This window comes from Zonotrichia albicollis, chromosome 13 (genome assembly GCF_047830755.1).
Source record: "Zonotrichia albicollis isolate bZonAlb1 chromosome 13, bZonAlb1.hap1, whole genome shotgun sequence".
NCBI classification, from domain to species: Eukaryota; Metazoa; Chordata; class Aves; order Passeriformes; family Passerellidae; genus Zonotrichia; species Zonotrichia albicollis.
The window spans coordinates 9067943-9095687 of NC_133831.1; the positions used below are offsets into that span (position 1 = coordinate 9067943).

The 27745-nt window shown below is 42.8% G+C and overlaps 1 protein-coding gene across 2 annotated transcripts; it reads right to left on the minus strand.

Moving 5' to 3' along the window:
* Nucleotides 1-211: 211 nt before the first annotated feature.
* OSGIN1 (oxidative stress induced growth inhibitor 1) lies at nucleotides 212-10890 on the minus strand. Of its 2 annotated transcripts, none has more exons than XM_005490785.4 (6): nucleotides 10731-10890; nucleotides 6712-6817; nucleotides 4166-4302; nucleotides 3633-3824; nucleotides 3223-3314; nucleotides 212-2565 (listed from the first exon to the last, which is right to left on the minus strand). In XM_005490785.4, exons 2-6 carry the CDS (start codon nucleotides 6794-6796, stop codon nucleotides 1572-1574), a joined length of 1500 nt encoding a protein of 499 aa, XP_005490842.1. In that variant the 5' UTR covers nucleotides 6797-6817; nucleotides 10731-10890; the 3' UTR covers nucleotides 212-1571. The 2 variants fall into 2 exon arrangements, with proteins under 2 accessions (XP_005490842.1, XP_014125197.1); XM_014269722.3 differs by having other exon boundaries at nucleotides 6712-6814; nucleotides 10731-10879.
* Between the last annotated feature and the right edge of the window lie 16855 nt (nucleotides 10891-27745).

A 27745-nucleotide genomic window follows, 5' to 3' on the forward strand; every position in this document is an offset into this window, starting at 1 on the left:
AGCCTGGCAAATAACCTGGTTTGGCACTCTCAGCCTCACAAGAGGCAGGCACAGCACCTCACAAGGGTTCTTCATCCTACTGGAGAGACAAAGATAAATAGAGAAATTTCACAGTAGGGTCTTCCTAAGGAACAGAGGGATGAAGGATTTAGCAGGCACAAACCACAGGTCTTCTCTGGGTCAGAGATTCAGAGGTAAAACAAACACAAGGTAAGTCTGAAATCACTTTATTGAAAAGTTTCATACAAGAGTAGTCAGTCAGGAAAATTATTCAAGTGATACAGTAATTCACAGACAAGCCCCTCTCACATCCCAACTCCAGGCCAATTCATTTACAGATGTCTTGTCCCAGTCAGTTTTTCAGGGCCTTTTGATGTCAGTGAGTTTCAGTGCAGCACAGGGAGCAGAGTCTGTTTTTACACCAAATTAAATTAGCTATGACTGAAATTTTTCCTGTGAGAGGTATTAAAGCCTCTGTAGGTCTGTTGAGAATGCTGCTTACAACATTAAGAACCATTGCCATCCACCCCAGCTGATTCAGAACAGACTGAAAGACTGTAACAAAATATTCTGCCAATAAAAATCTTTTAGAAAAACAGTATAAAAAGTTTTATATATATAGCATAAAGCTACCAAAAAGTGACTGTGCCATTTCCCCTCTTATACAAATAATATTATTTTTTTAAAAAGCATAATACATTAGTAATTCACCCAGTATATAACATATTGCACCTTTCCAGAGTCCTCTATGCAGCAGGAGCCCCATACAGTATGTAGGCATTCCAGGATAGACCTGCAGCTCCCCTTTAGTTCTGCCTGTCTCTACAGCAGCTGCCAAGAGTTTGGCTACCACAGGTAGGATTTAGAAGGCAGGAAGCTGCAAGATGGCAAACCAATTATCTGCAAATCAATACCATTTCTTCTCAGGAAGGAGAAGAACCCATCACAGGAATCTCTTGATTTGTTAAAAGAATCATATATTCCTTGTTGCTGGTGTCAGTGAGACAATCCAGTTTTGAGTGCCTGTATATCAGTTTTTACTGGCAGAGTACTCCCCATGTGCCATAGGTACCTGCAGCACCTGGCAGAGATTTCTGGCCTAGCAGGGACATACAGCCAAACCACAGGAGCACATAAAACCAGGTCAGTTTACTTTGGTTCATGACAAAACACTGTAAGACACCAACAGACACAGTGTTGAGGGGCCTGCTATCTGAAAATAATTAACATTGATTCCTCAATCCAATTTCCGGTCACCTGGAGGGTTTTAGATAGAAGAGCAATTCCTGTCTTGCCCTTGCTTTTCCAGGCACAAACTTCAGTAACCATGCACAGGTGTGCAGAAAAGGAGCTGAATTCCCAGGAACTGAAAATACTGCAGTGTGTGGAACCCACCCTGTATTTGGTCACTTAATCTTCTCAAATAACTCAGCAGGAACTTACTAACTCTCCATATAACCTTGAAGAATACCAGGAATGGCCTTTAGAATTGAGGACACCCAGATCAGATGATTTGATGGAAGGAGCTCTAACCCACCCTCACAGAGGATGAACAGGGATGGGGACTTTTGTTAGGGGGGATTTTTGTTGGCTTTCTTTAGCAGAGAGCTGGCAGCAGCCAGAGCCCCTCCCTGCACAAAGCGCACAAAGTTATCTCCTGCCAGAGGCCCCAGGGCATAGAGCCCTTTCTCCTGAGTGCATTCATAGGTGAAGGGATCAACATCTATGGGATTCCTCTTGGGATTCACTGGCTGCTCACTGTCCAGGGCCAAGTCAGTGCCATTATTTGGCAGAAAGGAGAGGTTGGGGTTTGAGCCAGTTAGAACAAGAGCCATGGAAATTTTATAAGCTTTCTGACAGCCGTTCTTGTCTTGAAAGATGCATTTCTTGTCCTTGCCAAAGGAGAGCACGTGATGTTCAGGGAGGCTGATGTAGTGCTCATAGGGCCCTGCACAGGCAGCTGTCTGTTCTTTCATCATCTGGTGGACCTTGTGGTATTCAGGGTACATTGTTTTGGGGAGCTGGTTAAAAATAAGGCCAGGATCAGTGACTCGCCTCCGAAAAACGTGGATTACTGGAATATTGCAATGGTGAGCAAAGAGAATGGCATCAGCAGCTGTCAGACCAGCACCTACAATCAAGACTGGATCTGTCATGATGCCAACACTGTTATTCTTCACTGCTTCTTCTAGGGCAGACAGCTGGTGGTGGACATAGGAAAGGTTTTCTCCCTTGACCCCGAGCCAGGTAGGATTGTCATATGTTCCTGTAGCCAGGACCACATTTTCTGCATAGATGGAGAAGGGCTCTTTAACACCTTCCATAGTTTTGAAAAATCCATCCACCTGAAAGACCTCTGCACTTTTTTCATTAGAGCTCCAGATTGAGTCCCTGTCCTCCTGCAGATCTTTCTGGGTGTGGTTGGAGATGCTCTCTGCACTCACTTTCCTCACAGAGGTCACAACAGTGCCACATCTGAAATTCTTCTGCAGTCCTTTCTTCACCACATAGTGTTGGTAATATTGAGCAATGTCTTCTGCTGTGGCTCTATTGTTTTTGAGGCCTCTGTAATAAAGGACAAACAAAGGTCAAGCAGCAGTTAAGTAAGAGACTGGAATTTGTCCCCTCTTGCACTCAATGTATCCTAGAGCCATCTACCCTGGCACTACAGAGAAGACTGATCTAGTTTCCCTGACTTCAGCAAAGTTATTCCTGACACAGAGAGCTAACAGTCAGGTCCAGAAGCTGTTGGACACAGGCAGCTTTCTTTAGCATTAATCCCAACCCCAAGAACATGGCTGGTTATTTAAGCCTTCCTCTAATATCTTGCTTCCAGTCCATTTTTAACACCTGGACTTCTTAAGATTAATTGCGACTCATGTAAAGAGAAGCAGCACCTCAGAGAATGCACAGCAGCAGGACTGATTGTGCTTGTCATCAGGGGCAGCACAGAAGCCAGGTGACCATGATTTCAAGCTTTACTCAGAACTCTTGGTCACAGATTCATCTCCCCAGTGGGTATGGAGAAGGACACATTCCAAGCAGCACTGCAACTTTATCTGAATCACTCAGTATAAAATGGACTGGCTTTGGGGTACAGGAGAGTGTTCTTTCTCTCACTAAAATCATCCATAACAGATGGGTAGCTACATTCAAGAAGTCCATTCCAGGTTCTCTAAAATTCTCCAGATGTTTGCAGATGATCACACATGCATGTCTCACCTTTTCTTTTGCTTTAACCATTCTTTGAAAGGGAGATCTGGGAGTCCCATCCATTCCCCTTTGCTCAGGGTAAACATAGAGCCTTCTATAGACTGGAACAAGAAACAAAACAAAATTACTTTAATTTTTTAATGTAAAAAGTGAAAAGCAGCTTTTCCATGTTCCAATATGGCACAAATGATGAAATCAGTAATCTCCTCTGATCTGTTGTCATGGATGAAACCATCCATGCTCTCCAAAAAGAACATGAAATGGGGAATATAAAGGCTTGTTTTCCTTTTAAACTTTCACTTGTCTCTATATAAGATGTAACACAGCTGACTGGGATTTTAGAGGGGTTTTTCTCTCTCCAGTCAGCACATCTGGCCATTACACAACACACAGACCCCAGCTAGCTCCAATTCACTTACATGCCAGGCCCCTCCAGGAGCGTTTCTGCCCAGGACCAGGTGGGGGATGGCTCTGTCAGGCTCATGCCACCAGCTGAGCACAGATTCTGCTGTCCCATCAAAGTCGGTGTCTGGCCGCTGCAGGGTGTCAAACAGGAGAGCCACGGGGCTGTGGGATCGTCCCTCCAAGCCTTCAGACAGATACTCCAGATCCTGCAGAGAGAAGGAGCAGATGCTCAAAGGGCATGTACTGCCAGGCAGCAAACTGCTTCCATTCCATTTTTACTGCTTGTCACTCCAGCACCTCTGAGCAGTGGGCTTGGGCAGCTCATTTACTGGCACACAGACCTGTTCCTGCCCAAGGGCTGCCTCCAGGATCTTGGCAACAATGCTGGCATTGCAGACAAGGGAGGTCTGGATTACAAAGCAAAATGCTTTGTAATGTGCTTAAGGCTCATTCTGTCTGTGTACTTTGAAAATCCAAACAAGGTAATCACCCATGATACACCCCTGGGATGCTTTGCTGGGATGTCATCGTTTATCTTTACACACACCTGGTCCAAAACAGAGACTTCTGGTGCCTCTTCCAGTTTTCTTTGAAGAATAGGGTGAGGATGAACAGAATGTCTTTTGAAGTAAGGGGTGTAACCTGACAGCAAATATGAGAGACAGATTCCTGAAGGTCCATTCCCTGAAAAAAACAATTGAGAAGAGTTTAGACTTCTGGAGATAGAGCAGTTCTTTGAGAAGTGTTTCCAATATGCAGACCAATTCAAAAGACATGACACTGCTATGGATACAGGGGTTTCCTGTTCCAGAATGCAATTATTGGATGGAGTTGGGGACAACATTTTATTTTACCCTTCACTTCACTTGCTCCTATTTGCATTGCAAGGTCCTTAGAACTTGCTGAAAGGGTTAAATAAGTCAGAGGCTGCCCTCACCTGAAGCTTGAAGTCTCTAGCATAGTGATGAATGGAGTTATTTCTCTAAAATTAGTGGTCTAGAAGCTGATCATGGGCTGACCAGGGGCCTCAGCTCTCCTGGAAGCACATTTCACATCAGTGCAGAGTAGTTCACTGTGTACAGGATACAAGATCCAGAAAAGATGGTGATTATTGAAGTGAAGGGAAGCCAGTTGTTCTCAGCAGGAAATTCCATCTTTTAAGGGTATTTGGCAATACAGCTTTGACTAATGGGTCTTGAGGACACTTTCAAATGGGAAGCAGCCCTACTGTGGTACTGCAGTGTGTTAAGGAAAGTCTCTCTGCCATGCCAAGACAAGCCCACAGAACACAGCACTGAACAGGTTGCTGGATGGCTGAACCCCTTTGCTGACCACCCAACAGCCAGGGGAAAAACTAGATCAGTGTGACTCCAAAGCCCAGTGAGAGTAGCCTGTGGAAAGTTTGCACATGGCTGTTCTCCAGCATGTTCAATATTTTACAGTGTCTGTGTCACTGCCAGCCTGTCTGGCTGCCCAAAATCCACGACAGTGCAGTGACGAGGTGGGGAGAGAGCCCAAGTGACAGCAGCCTCTTGACACAGTGCCAGCGCTCAAGGGTGGCTGGAGCAAAGGCTGATCCTTGAGGATTCCAAAAAAGTGAGGTCATGGCTGTAAAGCCAACAGTGAGCTATGTGAGGGGCAGCCCATGTCACAGCTGGGGACAAAGGCTGCTGTGCTGACACAAGCCAGCAGCTTCAGGTCAGTGTTTGGAATATTCCACTTGCAGGAAAGTTAGCCAAAACCAACAGCAGCAGACACTAAAAACAAACTAAACTGCAGCTATAGTAAAATATAACTAATTTCAGGTCACCACTTTGCTTTAGGAAGTACAAGGAGGTACCTAAGCCAAACTTCACCACCTGAGTGCTCAACACTCAGAGGATTTATTCTGAACCACGTCTAAGTTTGACATGGATGATCACAAGAACATCTGGGGCTCAAGATATTTTAAAATGCAACTGCTTCCATGAGGCTGCCAGCAGAACTGAGGCAGCACACTGCCTTCAGGAGCAGGGCCTGGGGAAGTGGCTGGAGCCTTCTTGCAGTGTTATCCAGCTGCAGGGCAACATCTGGGCTGCTTCAGCCCCACAGCCTCCTCAGAGTGCAGCTCTTCACAGGGCTGCTTCTGAGGCTTCAGGGGCACCTCCACCCTGGCTCCCTGTACAGGTGCACTAGGGAGGCACCAAATTATCCTCCTTCCCACCTAGAGACTTGTACAATGAGCAGCACAAGGGCATTCTCAGATAAGAACGTGCTGGCAGTAGTGTCCTTGTCAGAGCTGCTGTTAGCACAGATTAGGGGTGATGGATGCAGGGCTCTGACTTTGGAGCAGCTGCCTCGGGGGTTTGAATTCAGTGCCAGATAAGGAGGGAAGCCAGCTCTGCAAGGCACAGGATGCTCAGAGGAGCAAGGTCCAACACCTCCACAGCTCATGGCTGGTCACAGGGGAAGGCTCTGACATCATTACTTTGCTCAAGAATCACCTCACACTGCAAGTTCCCTCTTGAAGTTAGTTGAAGACAGTTATTATATAACCTGGGTTTTTTAACTGGTTTTAAGCTGGTTTTAAAACTGCATTTTATCAGTCTATTAAATCTGTACAAAATCAGTGTAGGTCACTCATGTTTTAAAGGAAATCTGTGAAAAAATTCAAGAAAGCTTAACAGCATCTGGAGTACTTTCTAAACAGACAAATTGGTGGAAAAGCTCACACAACCCTACCTTCAATTCAAGCACTACAGATAATCCCAGCAAGCTGATTACCTATCTATACTGAAAAGGTTTCAAATCTTTCTAAATGTCCAACAGACAAAAAGCAGGCTGAGATGAACTGATGCTCAAAAGGTTACCAATTTCACCATTAAAAATAGGTATGTGTTATAATTTGTAAAATATCTTGTTCCTTACTTCTCACAACTCTGAGAGGTCTCTCAGTGTTACAGAAGTCTGGCTGTCTGTAAAGGATGCAGAAACAGCAGTCAGGCATTTCTGCTTTGAGTGAGAACATGTGGAAGTGGAACAGAATTAAAGGTAGCGAGTCCAAAGCAACAACAGCACAGGAGAGCCCAGCAGAGCTGGCAGGAGAGGACTCACCTATGATCACAACAGGAATTGTCTTGAGCCCACTCCTGTTTGAGGGCCTGGTCACTAATGGACACATCTTCCCATCTGGAAGCATTTATGCTCTGGAATCCACCTGCTGAAATAAATATGTTTTGAATTATTTTCATTTTTTGACAAAAAACCACAAGCAAACAAACAAGAAAAACCCCACAGGATTTTCTCCAGCCCACAAACTGAGGCTAATCTAAAGCATTATTACCCTTGCATTGCAGACTGTCACTTACACTTCCACACTCAGGACAGACCTCCTTATCTTTTTCTCCTGCTGACCCCAAAATCAACGGAGGATTTTCTGATTATGCACCACAAAAGGGGGACAGAACAGTTATCTTTCTTTTTCAGACATGAATTCCAGTTACGCCAGGAAAACTGGCAATTTCAGCAACCCTCTGAGCACATTAAATGCAGTGTTGCACCGTGTTAATAAAAACTTCACTTCTGACCATACTCTGTAGAAAATGGTATCATTATCACAAACACTTTTTAAAGTAACTTGTGCATTTACTGATAAGTGAAATAAACCTGACACAAGACTTTTGCCCAAAGGCTGGAAATCTCCTGGTTGTATTTTCAAATAGGTACCATTCTATCACTATATGTTTTTTTGAGAAGTACAAGTTCAGTTCTGGAACCTCCTTTCTCAACTTTCCAGAAAAATGGAGAGTTCTAGGTCTGAACAAGTAAATAACAAGTCTTTGAACAAAATATGCATCATAATTATCTTGGAGACTAAGGTGTCATTAGAGTGGAATCTACAAAACTAATCTAAGAATTATGCAAACATCCAGTGAACAGTGAATGTTTCTGCCATTCCTGCAGGAATCCTACCACGTCAAACAATGACTTTAGTTTTCCATGGAATTCAACTCTACTGTCACTAACCTAGAGAAGTTATTTTTACCACAATAAATGTGAGGTTTCTAAAAATCAGCATAAGCTTTAAAGTTATTCTACAGAAAATATTTTCTTTTATAAAACCCTTATTGTCATTTTGGAAAGCTAAGCAAAATCCATGGAATAGCACAACTTTGTCCAGTAGGGCACACTCTCCACACCCTTTCCAAGTGCAGATCTTTGGCAAGTGCACCAGACACTGCCATAAGGCCTGGCACATCACTGCCTTTGACACAGGTATTGCAGCAAATGTTTTCCTGCAGTGTAATGCCCCTCTTTGGGGCTGACATTTACATCACAGCAGCTCCAGCACAGCACAGCACTGCTGACTGACTGGGCAGCCAGGAAACCACCAGCGAGTCCACAACTCACAGATTCCAGGCTTCAGCAGGAGTGCTGTGGGTGCATTTGCTTGCAGGGATGGGACAGCTCTCATGCACAGCAATGTACAGCCATGGCTGGGCCCAACAGCTCCATTCCAACATAACTGGGTTCATCATAAAATTAATTCAAAACTTGCAGCCTTAGCCAAATGTTTGGATCACAGTTTAGTGACACACACTGGCTGCCTGTTACCACTTAACTCAGCATTAGTCTAAGACTGTTATGCATTTTGCCTGACAGGGCATGAACCACTTAAAAGACATTGTAGTTGTGCTACCTAATTTAAGTAATTTGAAGCATCTAGCTTTGAAAAGAGTTGGATCTCAACGAAACTTATGTTCCCAATTTAAATGAGACTCAAAGGTAGTTGTATTTACTAGAGAAGATGACCTCCCCTTGAGGCCTCCCCACAAGCCCTGGATGCTGTGGGAGCACAGCCCAACCACCCAAGGATCTCCCCAGCTTTTTGGGTAGGTTCTGCCACATAAACCAAAACCTGCACCTTCTTTAGCAGACTGTGGTGTAAATTCCCCCAAATAATTCCTTCCCACAAAGCTCCAGAACTGAAATTAGCAGAATTCAGCACCAGCAGCTGGGACTGCCAGAGACACCAAAGGAACAGGTCACTGGTGTGACCAGTCAGGTGTTCCCCTCAAACCACTGAACTGCAGCATCCTGACCTGCAGGTCAGCAGAAGTTTCTTCTCCATGATAACAAACAACCCCCCCTCCATCACTGCATTACTAAGAAGAGAAGTTCTTATTAATTTTTCCCAACACAGAGTACACATCCTATTTCTGTGAAGCTCCTGGGAGCCTGGAAGAGGGAAGCAACACCTCTGGGAGCAATCTTGCAGGTTTCTGCTCCACAGCTCCCTGCAGCAGCATGCCTGGGAAAGCTGCATGCACATCCATGGGATTTTAGCTGGAACAAGGACTCTGACCAGCCCAGCAGAGCACAGGGCAGCAGTTGCAGGGCAGCAGCAGAGGCACACACACAGAGAAAGAGCTGCCAGGCTGTTTGTAAGGCATGAGCACAGCCTCACACTGCTGGCTGCCAGCACGTTTCTGGGGGAGCCTGAAGGGGACAAAAAAGGCACAAGGCAGGAGAGGACAGGCTGGCAGTGCTGTTTGCTTTAGAGGAAGGTTGCCTTGGCTCCTGGCCATTGCACCGTGCCACCCCTCTCCACCCTGATAAAGCACAGAGCAGCAGCCGCTCACTGATAACTCCTGCTGCCACCCTCCCCCTGCTTTCTGCACCTCCTGGCACATGAAAGAGGAGCATTTTCTGCAATTAAAGCAAACTTTAATAGCTGGAGGAGCATAATTGTTAGTCTGATGAAATTTGGGCTAGTCTCTTTCACATCCTATAGCTGCCATCTCTATAATTCATAATTATTAACTCTTATTTTTAAGTAGAAAGTGAATCAGGTGCTGAACCTGTTTATAGCTATTCCCATCCTGTTGGCTAAAGGTTTGACTTGTGGGGGTAAAACTCAGAGCGCCTCAGGCATTTTAGTTTTGGGCCAAACATTCATCTTTCCTCCCATTAGATGTTAAGGTGGATTATTTTAATTACTTAATTACATTTTTTTTTTTCAGTCTTAGACTCCATTACCTCAAAACCTGGGCAGCTAATACAGCGTAGAGGAAAGCCTGTTCTTGCAGAGGCCATTGCAAAGCAGCAGGACATTGAAGTTCACTGCCAATCTAATCTGAACTAGTTAGCACCATGAAAGAGCCTGAGACAGCAAGAAACTTAAGAGTGCTCTTCTCACCCTCCTTTTATGTAGTGTAGGCTGCTGGGCACTCACACTTAGCTTAGTGACACTGAGTTTGGCTCCTGCTTTGAGCTTCCTACTTTAAATGAATGTCCCTTTCCTTCTCCTCATTTGGGAGAATGCAGCAAGTTTCACAACTTGGCTTCTTGCTGCTTCCAAAGCATTCCAGTGTCTGTGTGATGTTACATAATTGTTTCTGGCTGCAAGGCTCCCAGCTCACTCTGGGCCAGGCTCTGCATACCTTCCCTCGCGTCCAGAGGGACTGGAGCTCACAAACTCGGTCAGTGTGGCTCGCACCAGCTCCAGGCTGCCAGCCTGAAACAGGTTTTAAGGCAGCACATGAAAAAGCAAAGGCACGTTTAGCAAGACAAGGGCACTCTGTGATCCTTGGAGAAATACAAAGCCAGGTTACATCAGCCATGTGCAGATAGCTCTCCCTGTAACAGCCATGAGATTTTGCTAAAGGAAGAATCACCAAGTGTGGCCTGAACAGCACATGGGGAGAGCCCAAGAGAGCAATGCAGTTGGGGTATAAACACTGGGGCAGTTTAAAAAAGGTACCACAAAACTCAGTTTTAAACAATTCTAACAGAGATGCAACAATAGTTTTCTTCATCCTAATTTCCTCATCAACTCACTTGTCTCACGAGGTTAATATTTAACTAATTAGTACTTTAAAAAAAAAAGGCAGAGATCTTGACAGCTTTTACATTTTATACTTCCCTCCAAGTTTCAGAAGCTGTTCTCTCCTCACAGCATCACTCTTGCACGTCAGGCCAGTTACCCCCCAAACACAATTAAAACTATGTGGAAAAAAAATCAACTTTGTGGTATGTAATAACACCTTTCTAAAAACACCCCTGCGACAGTCAGAAACTGATGTTAGGGTACACCAGACAGAGCTCTCTGTACTTATTTGGAGCCTTCTTACCTTTAGCAGCAGGTCTGATGAGAGGTGGGATCTTTGTGAGAGTGATTGTACACTCAGGAGAGCCAACCAAACTACAAGCCTGGAATCCTCTCTCTGCTCCAAGACAGCTGTTTAAATATAGTAGGCAACCAGCAGCAAGAGAGGAGAGGAGGAGCCAAAGGGACTGGAGGTGGAGCAAGGAAAACAGTAATAAGCATGACTCAGCAGGAATATTTCCCTTCCCAGCTCCTGAATGAATGCAGAGAAACTTCCTTAGTAATGTTCAGCTGACTAATGTGACTACAGCAAAAGCAGGATTACAGGAACCATGCCTGGTAGAAGTCCTGCACTGTACAAATTTTCCATTTTTAACCCTCAGGACCACACAGATACACAGTGGGTCTGAAAAGATTGATTTCAGTTTGTGTTTTTTTTCTTCAGTGAGATGAAGTGTTATAAGCCTTTTGCACAGTAGCAATAAAATGAGTCAAACTGCTTGCATAAACCCCAGAACCCACCAGGGGTTCCATCCTAGGTATCTTATCAATTCAGGGAATAATTGATCTGGCTTGCTAAATTTAAAATGCCCTTCACAAATGAAATACCTTTATCCCAAAGTGTTCGGTTCAAGTAGTAAATGAAGCACACGTTTATCTCTGAGGCCATCTGTTTGGAAACCACAATTTCCAGGAAATAGGGCTGCTGATACAGTTAAAGTGCATACTTTCATTCATGTGATCTAAAAGATAAAGCAGTTCTTGAGAAGGATTTCTCTGCTGTCATGACTCCCATCAGAGCAGAATACTTAATATAAAACTCTATTTTAATTCCACCAGAATAAGTTGTTTTAATAAATGTGAGGCAATTGCTTCACTCAAAGTTTAGTTACCTGTCAATCCTTTGTAAAATCTGACTCAGTAAATGCTGTCAGACTGGAGAGGGTGGGGGGAGAGGGCTAAGGGCTCTTTCCAGTTTCCTGGGCCTTAATCCAAGGTAGCATTTGCACAGAGCTCTTAAATAACTCATACTGATTTTTTGACAGAAAAGGCTTTTATATGCATTATTCAGACATTTATTGGCATGCAACCAATGTGTCCATGTCAACCATAGAAAAATTAAGCTTTCAGAGAAAATAAGGCATTTGTTTGCTTAGGTGATTTAAGATTGCCCTGTTACTAGGTTTTTCAAATCTGTCTTCAATACATTGCAGTGTTGCATGTCAAACATTGTAGAACAAAGATGTTCAAGCCCATACTTGCTGATACCATAGATACAAGACAAAACCATATATGATGCTTTGGCTTTGTACTAAGGAAAATAAGGAATACTTCTTGTGTGTGCAAATCTTCAGAAATAATGTTGTTCTCTCTTGTAAAAAAGAGGAGATCCTATCCATTTTCTACTAGAATTTATAAAACTAGAATCTGTATTACCTTTGCAAATAAAGCCAGGATGGCTTTCCAGAAGCACAAGCTCTATCCTAGTTTTGTGCACAGTACAGTTCTTTACAGGAAAACGTTCATGTACAATAACCCACTGCCCTTTGTTTGTACAATAAGACCATTGAACATAGCAATTTGGGAGCTTCTTTTCTGATATCCCTTTTGATATCCCTATCTTGATATCCCAAGAAACACATCACACAGAATAGACATATATCAAAGTAACTTTTTCTCCTTGTGTACCTTGACCTCAAACAAATGATTCAGCCCAACACTTTGGATAAACTTTCTAGAAGAAGAAGTAATTGAGCAATCTGTAGTTGGCCTTGCAGCCAGCCCTTGACCTACAAACTCATGCAATTCACTTCTATTTTTTTCCTGAACTGACAAAGCCCTTTTGGTGGTGCACACATTTACGGACAAAGCCATAACATTGTACTGGGGAATACATTGCACCTGAACCAACCCCTATTTCCTTATAAAGAAATTTCCTTGTTACTTATTGACTTTTCACCTCAGGTTATGTAAGTTCTACCTGTCCATCTCCTGCTAATGAAACCTGTTGGGTAGCCCTGATTCTGCTGTCTCCTGATTTGGGGGAGCTCAAGCTGTGGTGTCAGAATTCATTGCTGACAGCTCATGGCAGAACCTTTCCTACAGCACCTCTCCATCATCCACCCTTCCCTCTAGCCAGCCTTAAGGTGTACCAGACTGCTAAATTATCCTGACAAACGACATTGTTTCACTCATTAGAACTTCATGTTCTGTTGGTTTTTCATAATGACAGGAGCACTCCCAGTGTGATCCTCCATGGGCCACTGTAGTGCTTTGATGCTTTGGTGTTTCTCTCAATTATGGTAAAACAGAAATCTAAAATTCTGCATGTTTTATAGCTAAGAGAATATTAAGCGTCCCATTCAATGATCACACACAGAATGCGCATTATTTAATCTAAGACAAAATACAAAATCAAGTGTTGGAAAATCTGATGGAGTATCTTGGTTCCATATGGTCTCTGTGCAGAACACTGCACTTTGTTGCTGTCTAAATCCTCTCCAGCTTTATCACCCAGAAAAGCTTATACTTAGAGTTATATGTTAGCTTAGATACCAAAACTGGGACCCACATTTGTAATGATAATTATTAGTTTGACATTAATACTGTGACAGTTTGCTAGGTTTCTTTTTGCTTCAGCTAAGAAAACCTACATTTGTCACCAACACCACAACCCAGACCACATCAGCAAGATGATGTAAATGTTGTGGCAGCCCCCAGTCAGAAGCAGCAAGTTGTGGCCATACCACTTCAGAGAGCAGTTGGCTGTCTGAGAAATGTGACTTGCTCTGCTCAATGACAGAGGTAAAAAAGGCTGGGAAGTCCCAGACAACTGCTGGGTCTGACAGAAAAAGCAGCTCAGGCAATGCTGGAAGTATGAGACCCAGTTCTGCTCTCAGTTAAACTTGTGATTTCCTACATGTGTTTGTGCTTTCACATGGCTTCCTCTAAAGAAAGATTTGGCCCAGACCACATTTCCCAACTTTCCCATGTCCCTGCCAAGGCCATATCTGTTATGTGTTCATACCTCTTTTTGCACTGTTTAGGCAGCTGGGTCCAAAGGAAGACAAGTAAAGGTTCACTGCACCCTTTTGTTGTTCACAGGGACATTGACCTCCCAGTCACATAAATGATTGAAATGGTTTTGTCTTAGTAACTTGCTAAATTGTTTAAGGAAAGTAAAAAAAGCAAAACCTTACATTTTGCTGGGACTGTTGTAAGACAGTGATTTTTGCTTTTCCCCGCTTTCAATTAATTACCTTGAAATCATTCCTTGTCTGTTCAGAGAGGGTTATCTTCCCAAAGCAATGAGATGAAACCAAAGGATTTCACCACCCTTCACTGGCCAGGGGCATCAGCCACTTCCACCACTTTATGGTGAAAACAGCTGTTAGGAAATAAACCTGGGGAGGTGACAATCAACCACACTGCCCAGGAGGGCTGTGGAGCTTTGCTGTCTGCATTCAGTCATGCCCTTGGCTGCTCTGCAGCAGGCCCTGTGCACAGCACTCAGTGTGTGCTCCAGTGCCACTGCCTCCCCGGGACGTTCCCCACCACCTGCCTGTCCTGGCTTGGGCAGCAAGAACAGTGGTCAAGAGAGTCCCATAAAAACACCCTGAAAGAGACATTCCCAGTACAACTCTGGGAGCCAACAGTGGATATTTTGCTAGAGTAGTTTACATGTGAAATGTCTGTGTAGAGGAGTAGTAGAGTGCCAAGTGGCTGTGCAGGCATTTCCTCAGAGAATGGGCCAGGATCACCGTTTCCCTCCTCAGATGGCTGGGTGATAGCCAAATCTGGGGTGCTTCCTTTCAGAAATGAGTAGGATGCAAAGAGGTGCAGTCCTTAGGCTCAGGGACTAGAGCCATGCATGTTTCCCAGGAGTGGATCTTTGCAGATTCTTCATTCCCAAATGCCACAGGCGGAGGAAAGCTCAGCTCCGCCCTCAGAGCTCCATCCTGAGCTCAACATTGATGTTTTGGAGAAAAGTAAACACACTTTCATATCAAACAAACAGCATCCATAACCTAGTCAAAGATTAAGCTACACATTAAACTGGTTGGGAATTTTCCTCTTATCTAAATGTCAATATATTCAAAATATTTACACGAGTTCTGGAGCACTGCATCATTTGAAGATACAGCCTTTAGTCATACAGTCATAAAGTCATTGGTCAGTTATGTTCTTTTAGTCTACATGGGCATTTAGCAACTGATTAATTTAATAAACTGCTCTAGCATACTATGGTGTGTGCATATGTCCCAAAGCACAAAATATCCTTCAAAAGTTAATGTTCATAATTTCTTGAGTGGAATAACTAACAGAGGAGAAAACTGGAAGTAGTAGGTACAGCTGAACTGTGAGCACTGAGCATCTTCTCTGTGCATGCTTTCCCTTAGGGCAAAGCTGTAGTTTCCAAATACAAGTGAGTAACCCAAAGGTGGAAAAGGAGCATGAGCTTGTTTAACTCAGCAACACAAACTTTCATAAACAGGGTTGCAGCAAGCCTTTGGAGTCTCTTGTATTCATTTCTTTGCCACAGCTTAAGCCATTCTGCAGCTCTTTAACCCAGCTTTAGTTTTTCTACTTTACCAAGAATCACTTAATCAAGATAAAGGATTTTGTAGCATTCCTTAAAGGCTTTGAAACACATAAAGCTAAGGGCACCCAGAGGTACCCAGCCAGCATGTTCAATTTTGTCAAAGAAAAATAAGATTTTCTGTAGCAGAGCACAAGATTTAGAAAAGGAGTGGACTAGAGTTATCCTGCAGCTTCCTACCCTCAGGGTTTATTTTCATCTTCCCCTTAAGCACCTGATTCTCTCAGAGATAACAGCTGCTCAGATCCAGGTTAGCCAATCTGATATTCCTGACTTGCAACATTTCCTTTCTGCCATAATTTTGGTTCTAAGTTCAAAGTGCTTGTTGCACGCAAGTCCTTCCTCCTTAAGAGTTCTTTCATGCACACTAAAGGTCATTTGGAGTGATATTTCCTTAAACCCCAATTTCCCTTCACAGCACCTCCAACACTGACTGGCAGGAGTGAAATTTAAAGTCTCTCTTCTGCATAAACCTGAGTGAACCAGTATCTTCCACAAAGACAACCTTATCACTTAGTCACAATATAACAGTAATGCATTGAAGTGTAACAAAATGATTTCAGAGGTCAGGGTTTCTCACCTGTAATTGACAGATGTTTCTAGACCAGCTTGAGGTGGCTGGAACACGAAATGAGCTATTACTTCCAGTAAAACAGAATGCCCTATTTTGAAACACATGCATATATTCTGGAGTCATTTCTCTGTCATAGGAACATAAAAAATATTTACTATGAGGTCTGAAAAGATTTTGCACAGTGGATTTACAGGTAAGAAAGAGCAGGATTTCTGCAGAATGAAGCTATTCAGTAACTAATTCCCCAAAGCATTTGGTTTAGAAATACATTGCAATTTATGTAATTCCACATTTAACTGATAGACACTCCTTTTTTTGCATAGGAACAAAAAAAACTGAACATAGGTCAGTGAAACAAGTGTGCAGTGCTGAATCATCTGTCAATAGACATATTCAGCTTGCACCAGATTAAAATCCAATTTCTCCAAGATCTTGCATGAGTTGTACTTCTGTTTTTTGAAGAAATTTCACTAAAGAGATCTTCCTTGTTTCTCATCCTCAGCTACTCTACAAAAAACTTACCATTTCTGTTGCAGGTGTATTTTTGTTTGAATTAGTTTAGTTCACGTTCTATCGTTACTGTTCTGCTGGATTTTTGGTTGCTTGGTTGGTTTGGGTGTTTTTGTGGTGGCTTTTTATTTTTTTTTTTAGTGTGCTTTATTTTTTGTCTTTCAAGCAGCTTATTCTAGAGTATAGTTGAGAGACTCTAGATTAATCTTACACCCTTGTCAACAATTATTTTATCATGAGAAATAACTTATTTTTAATCCACTCACATTTCTGGCAGCTTTCAGGCCAACTGCATTTTTTATTTTTTCCACAGAGGAGTTGTCCCAAGCACAGATGAAAAGGAGGAGATGTTTCTCCTTGCCTGGTCAATATTTGTTTTGATTGTGAAAATGCTAAGTTTGAATCATCAGGCAAAACCTCTGCCAAAGAGCCTGGGGATTGTAATATGATTGTAATATGACGTGACCCTTCACCTCAAGGCAGAGAAGTACCTGAGTGGCTCTGCTTATCAGCCCAGCCTGAGATGTGCCTGCCAGGGCACAATGATGTGGCACCAGGGTGACCAAAGCCTGGGACTATCTTTGGTATCTGCCCCTGGGAGCTCTGCCTAGGGCATTTTCCACAGCCCTTTTTTATAGTCCTGCCACCCTGAAGGGGAACATTCAGGGCTGTCAGCAATAAATAATTGCAGATATAACTGCAGATCAGAGCTGCAGAATAACTGCAGATATCAGAGCTGTGGCACAGAAAGTTCTGCCCTTGTCTTTGCTGCTGCAGCTCCCCGTGCCTGAACGTGTGCCTGAGCTGCCCTGGGTGACCAGAGCCCCGTGGAGCTGCACTGCCCCTTGGGACAGGCACAGGGCAGGCCAGAAGGACCCTAAAGGTCCCTCCAGCCTCCTGTGCCACCCTCAGCAGTGGCCAGGGGCAGTCACCCACAGGATGGAACAGGACAAGTGTGTGATTATGTACTGTCTTTTGTCTTCCCCTGCCTCCAGCTATGTGCAGCTAAGCCAGCTGGCCCAAGTCTGGTGAGGTTTGTTCTCTTGCTAGTTCCTTCCATCTGTTTTCATCTGGTCCCCAGTAATTTCACATGTGGCCTCTAGTACTTGTGCTAAAGGGAGGTTACACAACTGGTCCCTGTTCACAGCATCCTATTTACACATTTCTATTTTCTCAGTCTTCTGACTTATTCCAAAACCAGAAATTGTTCCATACCCTATATCAACCTGCTTTATCTTCTCCAGATGCTCATCTCAAATGCTGAGATGAGAACAGCAGCATGTAATCCAGCAATCTGAGCGCAGATGAACCATGAGTTTATGCATCAACTGTCTGGTTTGGCCTCCATCCGTTCCTAGCACTTAATTCACTTCACCACCAGTTAGCCCTGAGCTGACAGCTCCCCAGAACTATTTCTCTTGACCTTAGATTCAAGTTCAGGCTTGTCCCTACTCTGGCTGAGCTTCCTTGCCTGGACCTGAGCCAGAGCATGAGAAAACACAAAGGAATTGTGCAAAAGTGTGAAGTAATAGGACAGCACAGAAGCATTGCCTAGATTTTTCTTCAAACCAATGGAGTCAGCAACATGCCTGATAAAAAGCAAAGTGGCAAACCTTGGAGACTTTCTGGATACTCCTGGTTCACAAAGAAACCTCAACAAAATAACTGAAGGGCATGTGTGTGGGTAAAAGCATGTTCTCACCTGGTCCCTCAGGAGGGAGGAGCCCTTGGGTAAACACAGTAGGGAAGCTCAAAGAGCTCTCATTGCACTCCATCCCATGGCCTGATCTTGATCTGTGCTTATCCTTTCACCTGAATAAAGCATTCATGGGGTGCTTATGCAAAGTCTCTCCTCGGGTTGCCTCAGGAGTGGCTGTTGTTCTGAAAGGGGCAAAGTACAGGCACCAGCAGGAGTGTAATGAACCTTTCCCTCACCTGGAATGGGGACAATGGATATAAAGCAGCACAAAGGTAATGCCCAGGTAATGTTCTAGAAGACTCCCTATGCTTATTGTGCCTGGGAAACATAAACAAGACTCTTGGGCCTGGGACAGCAAAGCTTCTGTATCTGCCACCCACACTGCAGTGCTAACCCCTCCTGATGCTCTACCATGGTGTACCTGAGTACACATCACACTTCATTCAACTCATCAGCTCAGCCTGTGAATAAAAATATCAACCATGAGGTCAGCTATTGTGCTAGTCAATGATGTCAAGACAGAATGAGAAAAAAGTAACTTCAGAAAGCAATTTAAGTTGTACTTATTTATAGAATTATGCAGGCTTGCCATACATACCTCCATTTTTTCTGAAATTTTACACCTTTGAATGTGTTATTAATACAAACTATTACAGTAGAACACAATTTTAGAAAATGCCTTTTTTTTTAGTTTCCCATAAAGCCTTGCTAAAGGACTGTGAGCCCCACTCAGCTTTGCAGTGCTTTCATATTTTGCAAATGACGTGCATTCAGTATAAAGCCTTGATGGCTTTCTCCTTGTTCTGACATTTGGGAAAGTGTAAACAAACTTGTCCAGCTGTCACCAAACTGCTGTTAGTCTTGGAACACAATAAAAGCTGGAGTGTCATTACTGAGCTGCATCCTGAGAGGGCACTCAGCTTGCACCATTCCCCTCAAACACACAGAAGTGTAGCAAAAAAGAAAAACATCCAATCAAACAACCAAGTGGCAAATAGACATGTAATAGCAGAAACCCTCTTACAAAATAATAAGAGAGTTATATAATATAAGGAACAGCTCTAATCTTAACAGGGTGTTAATCTGTCCCATCTGACTCACATCTAGGCGTGACTGGTTGTCAAACAGATACTTTTAATCATTTAAAGATACAGAAATTAAATGTCAGCACATTAATTGCTATAAGAGAGGCAAGAAATGAGCACATATCTCCTGGCCTGTGCTTCAGCCACAGGGCTGCTCTAGGACAAAAATTATCCAGATTTCTTGCTGTGCTACAGGCGACCAACCTGTGTCACACCTTCCTGTGCCTGCTCACAAGTACTGAGCCCCTCATTAAAATGTGCTAATCTTTCTAAGTCAGTCGACTAAGTGATTTTTAGTAGTTATTTACAATACAGATTCATTTTTTGTTGTAGCACATGATCCCCCAGGAATGAATTCACATTTGCAAGCTCTCAGGGGGTTCGTTTTGGGCCGAGACATCTGTCAGTCCCCTCAGCCATGGAACAGCCTGGAACACACCCAAGCTCTGTTCAGGCATGTTCTGTGCATGGGCATCTCTTCTGCTGCAGTGGCCAAACCCTCCAGCACCACTGGGCCAGAGTGCACCTCAGAGCACTCAGCTCTTGCCAAAACCCCCAACAACCCCTGTGCCTCCCTAGGCACAGCCTGTGATACAGACATTCTGCATCTTTATCATTGTTTCTCAGTTTCACGTCTCTCTGAGGTGTTACAATTTCCTACAGAATTGCAGTTTCTACAGAAAATTTGCATATTTTCCAATATACAAGCATTTATTTCCTAGTATAAATGGGAATAGCTAAAACAAGTAGTCTGTTTCAGCATATTTGTTGGACTGTGTTAAAACTTTTTATAGGCTGTATTTATTCTGGAGACATACTTGTTTCACAGCCTCTGATCTTATCTTCAGCCTGTACTGAGAAATTACTCCCATGAACTTTGGAAGGTCAACTTGTTAAACATCTATCCATTCTCCCCTACTCTTTCTAATCATCTAGAAATAATAATTAACTTAATTTTCTGAGTTGCGGATGACTACTTTACTACCCAATTCATGTTATGTGTTCCAGATGACTCATATATGGCAACTATGCTGCCTCCAAGGGTTTTTCCTTACAAAAATTCCTCACTGAAACTTGCCAAATTATTTTTTTTTCTTGTTCCTTATTTCTTCATCCAAGAGGCAACATTCTTTTCTAAAACTTGCAAAAGATGGCTTTGTGCCATGGTACAGGTATAAGCTCGTCAAAAGTAGCACGGCACGAAGCAGAGAGCCTGCATTTGGGACTCTGCTGGGAAATGAAACAACTGAGTCAGGCAAAACTCCATTCACAGCCTGATATCAGCTCCAGTTTTCTATAAATTCTGCCAAGGTCTTTGGAAATCAGTTGCCCAATACCTCTTTGGGAATAATACTGGCACATTCACTGGTGCGGAGCGGATATTTCAGCAAGGTGCTGAAGGAGTGCTTGGTGCATCACAAGAATGTGACTGCACAGGAAGGCAGTTTCACTGGGTACAGCTGGCAGAGGGAGAAAAGAGCCTGAGGGGGAACAAACCCATCTCTCCAGCTGATTAGGTGCAATTACTCCTTGGAGGAAACTCGCTGGTTTCAGCAGGAACCAGCTTCCACCAGCAGACAGAGGTGCCACAAGACACAAGGTGCCACAGACATCCTGTTCCACTGGACACTGCTCTCCACAGAGTCACTCTGAAACTGGGAAATACAGATCAGGGTGATTTGCACTTCAATGACACCACCCCACATCTCCAGAGATGCCTTCCTGTCTACTGAGGAAATCACCTCCCTCTAACTTGTACAAAACCTTGCTGCTTTATGTAACCTTACGAACATGAGGCTGTTTCGAAAGAACTCCAAAACCTACAAGTGTCTGAGCAATACACGAAAACAAGCCTGAATTTCAGCTTTACAGAGTTTCATTATAACAATCTAGTGTCAGGTATCACAAAGGAACTCATTCTGGCTGAGTATCAGTGATGGATGAAAGGGAATTTGTTAGCTGAGATACCATAAGGTAGCTGCCAGAATTGCACACAACCTTACCCAGTTAGTTCCTTACATTTGTCACAAAAACTAGGATCGTTTCCTTACAGGTTTCATTCACTGTTGAGCAAGGCAGTCAGTCCTTAAGGTGAAAAACAATAAAGTTTTTCAGCTTGTAAATAAGCTCATACATGTTAATTACTCACTTCAATCTTCCCATCTGAAACAGTAACAAGAGGGAGGCTGTTGGTGGGTAAGGCTTCTGTCAGCATCTCCAGTACCTTACTTTTGGAACATCTTGTGGTTTTTGCTTTTAGAAAGGGTCTGAGCCAAATCACACCACCCTAAACAGAAAGGCCTGTTGTAGCAAAGGTAAACATTCCAACAGCTTCAAGGGCATTTGGATTAGCCTTGCTGTACAATTGATATGTCATGATGGTTTTGTAATATAGGAAAAGGTGCAATGCTTTTCCATGCACCAAACCAGTAATCTCACAGTTTTAGGAAGAAACCCAGTAAAGAGAAGATTAATCAAACTAGGATCAGATTGCTGCTTTTATAGTAGGACTTTACAGTTTTCCTGAATGACATACTTGAGTTTCCAGGCATGGAAAAAACCAAATTAATACTAAAGATGGGCATAAGTCTTTTCTGGAGCTTTAAGCTAGACTAGCTTCTCTCCATCCTACATTTATCAAAGGAATGTCCAGAAACTTTATAAGCCCATGTACAGAGGTAAAACACAGTCACAATAACAGTTAAAAAAGTACAACCTACACCTCTGTGGGCTGCCAGTCCCTCTCAATTTCTTATGGATGTACTCTTAGCCTGTCCTGAAATAACCTCTTCAGACTCTTCTCAGAAACCAAGAGAACTAAAACAAGATGCACAATTACTCACACAGTAAACACACAGCCCTACATGATGCAAGAGTATTAAATGTTTGTGCAAAACACTGAGTTAATAAATAAAACCAAATAGATGATAGAAACCTCAACGTGCTTGCAGCTGTATTTATGGTAGCAGCTTCTTTAAGTTATAGCTGCAAGTCTTTTCTTCCTCTGGCTCACAGCAGCAGCCTGCACAAATAATGTAGAGTTGATCTGAGCAGTCTGCTTCAGCCCACCACATGCTGTGTCCATTTATGTGCAAACAGACATTCAGAGATCCCTTTCTTGCTTTGGAAACATCTTCAGCTGCTCTTTCAATTCCCTAGCTGCTGCTGAGAGCAGCACAGATGGACTCTAATTCCTCCACCCTGGCATCTGCACATTTTTAGCCCCTTACAAGAGAAGGGCAGTTTGAGACTGGCAGGTGCATTTTTAACCTTCCAGCTCCAGGGCTCTATTCATGCTGACAAAATGGGATGCTGCCCTCACCCATGCTGCCAAGACCATTCTGATCAGGTGTGCTCTGTCTGGCCTCCTCCTCCCTGACTCATTAAATCTCTGCCAGCAAGCTCCATTTACCTTTACCCTTATTCTAACTGCCCCATTCAGGGTGTTTTATTAGCTAAGAAAAAAAAAAAGGTGTGCAAAAAGGCCTGGAAAAATCTTGTATAAGGCAACTCAGATAAGAAGCTCAGCCGCAAGCAGTGCTGAACTCAATAAAGACAACAGTTTTGCAACCACATTCCCCTAACTTCCAAGTTCAGTTTCACTAACAGTCAAAGATTAAAAACTCCTATACAAAAAATCAAAAATGGAATGGGTCTGTTGCTCTGCAAAGGCATCCAGCTGTCCAGGAGAGTGTTAGAGCAGAAACTTGGGCACCTCCTCTCCTACTGATCTGTGCATCCTCAGCAAAACCAGCACTATGCAATGAGAGGGATAAAAAGGCTTTTGTCCTTGTCAGGGTTTGGCTCAGTTCTACAGCTCCTCACAGCTCCCTGGGTATTTTCTGCTCACTGTCCAGCACTCAGACACTGCCACAGCCACCTCACAGCTGCAGAAGGAGCTTTGCTTCTGTCTGTCCTGTCTTCAGAGCACTTTTCAGCTATACCTAATATTAAATGTGTTAATTTAAATTCTGAATGTGATTTTAAAAGCAATGAGAAGAAAGATTTAGAGGTCCTATGTCCTGACAAAATCACTCCAGCATAAAGAGTTACTGCCTGATGTCACAACCAGTGGAAAGATGCAGAGAAGGAACAGAAGGCTGCTGAATCTATGTGAAAGGAAGAGTTTACATTGTTGGTTGACAAAAGCATTACCTGATAGATAAAAAACACCTAGATGGTTATTTCCAGATTTGAATGACATTTTAGAAGTCACTTGAATTCTCTGAATTTCCTGTCCTCTGATTGCAGTTCTATTGCATGGCCAGGGAATATTTTTCAAAGCGTGTTTCTACAGAAAAACAAGATCACAACTCCTTTTACAGCTTCAAGAGCTAACACAAACAGTTTAAACAGATCCTTCCTACAGACATATAATGAAGAGCATCTGATTTTTTTTTTTTCACCACATAATTAGAGGCCTTTTCCAAAAATTACTCATGCCTCTGGCTGGATAGTCTGAAAATCTCACTACTTGGTATATTATCTCCACAAAAGAAACTGAACCTATTCCAGAATTATATATTCATGGTTTCTCGAGGACTTTTAAAGTTATATACAGTTACCTTAGTATTGCATCAATAAGACACATTACCGTCCATAAAAACACTGCCTCTCGTCCAATGGTATTTCATTGCCATTCCTCTAACCCAGCGTGGTCCTTGTGAGCTCCAGCTGGCACACTCAGAGGACTGAAATGTGTGTTCAGTGGCCTGCAGCCATCCCTCCTGTAGCTTTCATCTCATACAGCTTCACAACAGGACTGACCAACCTTATCTAGATGCAATTTCCAAGAAAAACAGCCTCACAAGCAGAAAAGCTGAGCAGGATGAGATTACACAGCATGGCTGCATGCAGGGGGTTGGTACCTGGGGATGCAGATGTCCATCCTGATTCCAGGTTTAAGACACTGAAATATCAAAGGCAGCACATTACAAATTGAGCTGTATAATGCATCTGGTTTTAAGGAGTGAAAAGAATCCATGAGGATCATCTTGTGGAAGGTCAGTCTGAGCTCCTGGGAGACATTGGCAACCAGAAGAACCAAAAAAGGCATTTTAAGTCCAGTTACAAGAGAAAGTCAAATACAGTGTCATGGTCCAATTCAGATTTTGTCATTACAGCCTGAGGAATCAGCAAAATTCAACAAGATGCTGGCTCTCACACCAGTGTTGTTTGCATTATAGATACATAAATATTATGCAGATAGTTTACTGAGCCCAGCTTAATTAGAGACCATTCCACTGCAGCCAGAAGAGCTAAACCCCCTCAAAACAATACATGGTGTGACAAGAGAGCTCTAGATTGCTATGGGGTGTTGTCTGGATGACAGGTGCTATGTAGGAGAGTTTGCATTTGAAATAATATTAATAATATAGCATCAGCTGCAGCAGAAAGAACAAATCCTGTGCCCACAATGTTCCCAAGAAAGCACCAATGCAGGACTTGGCTCTATAACTACAGCAAGAATAATAAACTCATCTCCAGTCCATGCAGCATAAGTGCAAGCAAGGAAAGCAATTAAATTTATGATTTAAAAAATATACAGAGACAATAGTAATGCTCCAGGATTTTTTTTTAACCAGGTCTGCTTTTCTGTGCTACAAAACAAACACTTTGTAGCATTCCAGCCCAATATCAGGAGTGTTCATTTCTAGGAGACATCACTGTTGTTTATGCACAGTAGTAATGCTGTGATGATCCCCAAATATAAATATACAAACACCACTCCAAAGATAATTAACTAGTTTACCTCAGACACTAAGGCACTACTAGAAAGATCAGCATGTTTTACACTACAGTATCTTTGTATTATCTCACATTTCACTTCTCAACTACCAGAGATCCTTTGCTTTTTGTCATTAGTAAGTGCATAAAGACATTATTAAAGATGTGATTTCAAGTCACCTGACTGGGAAAATCCTCAGCTGGTTTTGATATTACACATTGGCAGATGTTATGGATTCCAGTGTAATCAGTGCTTTGAGAATCACTGAATAATTGTTGTTAAAAATAGCAAACTTGAGTGCTGTCATATGGCATTCTCAGTCAAAAACAGGCAAGAGTTTTGAGTTGCTAACACTTCACACTTCCAGGTTTTTGGCAGAATGGTACAATTAGAAAATCAGAACTTTGTTCACATCAGCTGCCTAACATTGCTTTAAAGATTAACTGGAGAGTTCACATAGGAGAGTTTGTCTCACCTTTGTTAGTGCAACTGGCAGCTGATGTTACTGCAACTCTAGCGCTGCTATCTAAGGCTTGATTTCAGCTCCTGAGATCTGAATAAAAACTTATTTATAGGGAAGATCACTCAGCAGCAGATTCAGATCCAATTACTCTGTCACAGATTATGTCACTACTATACAATTCCAGAGGAACTTTAAGTATTTGACCTATATTTATTTGACCTATATTTGATCTTGTACTGTAATGCTATAAAAAAGCCCATTAAAATAATTTGCTTTCAATTAATGTTTATATTTCAAAATCAAGTCATCATTGCAGTTAAAATGAAGAAGCCTTGGCACTGAGAGGAAGCAACAACCTCCTTGTGCTCCTGCAGTGAATTTAATTTCATTGTACATATCCATACCCACTGTGAACAACCTTCAAATCTCAACCCAGAAATCATTTCTATAAACTGTGTTCCGCTTTAACCTCCAAAGCCACGCTGAAATTAAGAAAAGGATTCTCAGAACATGATTTAATAATGCAAACCATCAGCAACAGAAAAAACCAAGACATTCTTTTTGTTCACCTTTCCTTCTCAGTGGTTTTGCACCCTACCCACTTTCTGCCTTCAGTTGTATCAACACACTGTTTCTTGTCAATTAGAGTCGGGAGCAAACACCTTTTTTTGAAAGAAAACCTTGTTTGCATCTTCTCCAACAGTGAACAGCAAATAACTTTGTTCTGTGGCTGCAATGACAATATCAGTCACCTCAGCCGAAGCTGGGGTTTTACTTTGCTTTATACCTCATGATTAATACTTCATTGACTCCAACCTGCGTGAGAACAGTAAAATATCAAGGTTGTTCATGAAAATCACTAGTTGGTTGCAAGAATGGTCTTGAAACTTTGCCTGACGGCAGCTCTGAGCAGGTCAGGGGAGGACAGGCAGGGCCATCTGAGAGCCCAGATCATGAGAAAGGCTCATGGTAACGGGGCCAGCCCAGGTCAAGCCCAGAATTCAATATGCAGCTTGGCTCTAGTGAGGATAGCCATGGTCAGGGCAGGTCAGTGACTGATGAACAGGACCACTGGGACAGGGTCAGAGTAAGCAGCAGCAGGGTCAGGGTGCAGCAGCAGCAAGCACCAGGGCCAGGTACAGAAATAGCAGATCCAGAGCTCAGGCAGGGCCCAGGGGCCAAGGAATGAGCTGAAATGGGTTCCTGGGGCTGTGGGGATCCCAGGTGAGGCTGCCCAGGCCATAAACTTGCCCTCAGGGTCTCACAGTTATAAGAGCAAGCCCCATCAAGACTCCTCTCAGTCTGTCCAGGAAGGCAAAGAAATAAATCACTTCAGTAAGACCACCCCAATACTCTGAAACTCATTTTTCCATACCAGAAATAACCACATTCAGGAGATTGTGGGTAACCTTTCCTCATTTGCTGTGTGCTGTGTGGATAAACAGATGATTTCCATCTCCATGGTTATTAATGTGCTGCCTAAGCTTTTGCTTTTATAAATGCACACACATGTATGCATTTGGAAAGATTAGCATCTAATTTGAGCTCTCAGGCCCTAACTGAAGGGCCAATATAATCAGCAAAAAAATAATTTATTCACTGAATCATGCCCCAGAACTCTAAATGAAGCTAAAAGGAAGAACCTAAGAAAGGGAAGATATGTTGCATAAGATTTCCTTGAGTAACAGTCCCTAAAAATTTTGCAGCATGAGATAAATACAAAATTTGAAGTGTAGCAGTGTGAAATTGAGTATTGATTGCTTGAAAGCAGCACAGACAACATGATATTCAGGAGCAACAGAAGATGTTGAAGGAATAATTGTGGCAGAGATTAGAGCATGCTGGAGGTGGATTCAGAAGCAACTCAGGATTTTTAATTTTTATTTCAGCTCAACTAGATTTAACTATTTCCAGAATAGTTCTAGATATTACAGAAAAATTTGATTATAACAATATGCATAAAGATCAGCTTATCCCATGTTAGTCAAACATAAAGTCAATTTTCTTCTGTGTGAAATAAGATCTGCAGTCTGTCCTTTCTGCTGTCCTGCCAGTGCTCTGAACAATGTAATAACTGTAATTTGGGGTTTGAAAAACTTTAAACATAAACTTGACACTGAAGTTCTGAAGTCTGGATTCTGGGACAGGTAGGACAGGTGCCTGAGTTGCAGATTGACATTCATTACCTCAGCACATCACTCTCCTAAAGCAGGAGACAGAAAAGCAGAAAACAGCAGGACATGGTCTCATTCTCTGGGCAAGAGGAGGCTGAATTTGGCTGTAGAGCTCCTGCAATAAAACATACAGAGTTCAATTCCCATGAGTTTCCCACTGCCAAGTCCTCTGGGCAAAGCAGAGAACACATGACAGAGGCACCAAAC

Excerpts from the sequence above, each read along its gene's own strand:
- OSGIN1 (XM_005490785.4), bottom strand. The coding sequence starts at position 6,796 with ATGCTTCCAGATGGGAAGATGTGTCCATTAGTGACCAGGCCCTCAAAC. Across the intron at positions 4,303-6,711 it reads AATTCCTGTTGTGATCATAG|GGAATGGACCTTCAGGAATC; the intron begins GTGAGTCCTCTC and ends TGTTTTTTTCAG. Across the intron at positions 2,566-3,222 it reads TGGTTAAAGCAAAAGAAAAG|AGGCCTCAAAAACAATAGAG; the intron begins GTGAGACATGCA and ends CCTTTATTACAG.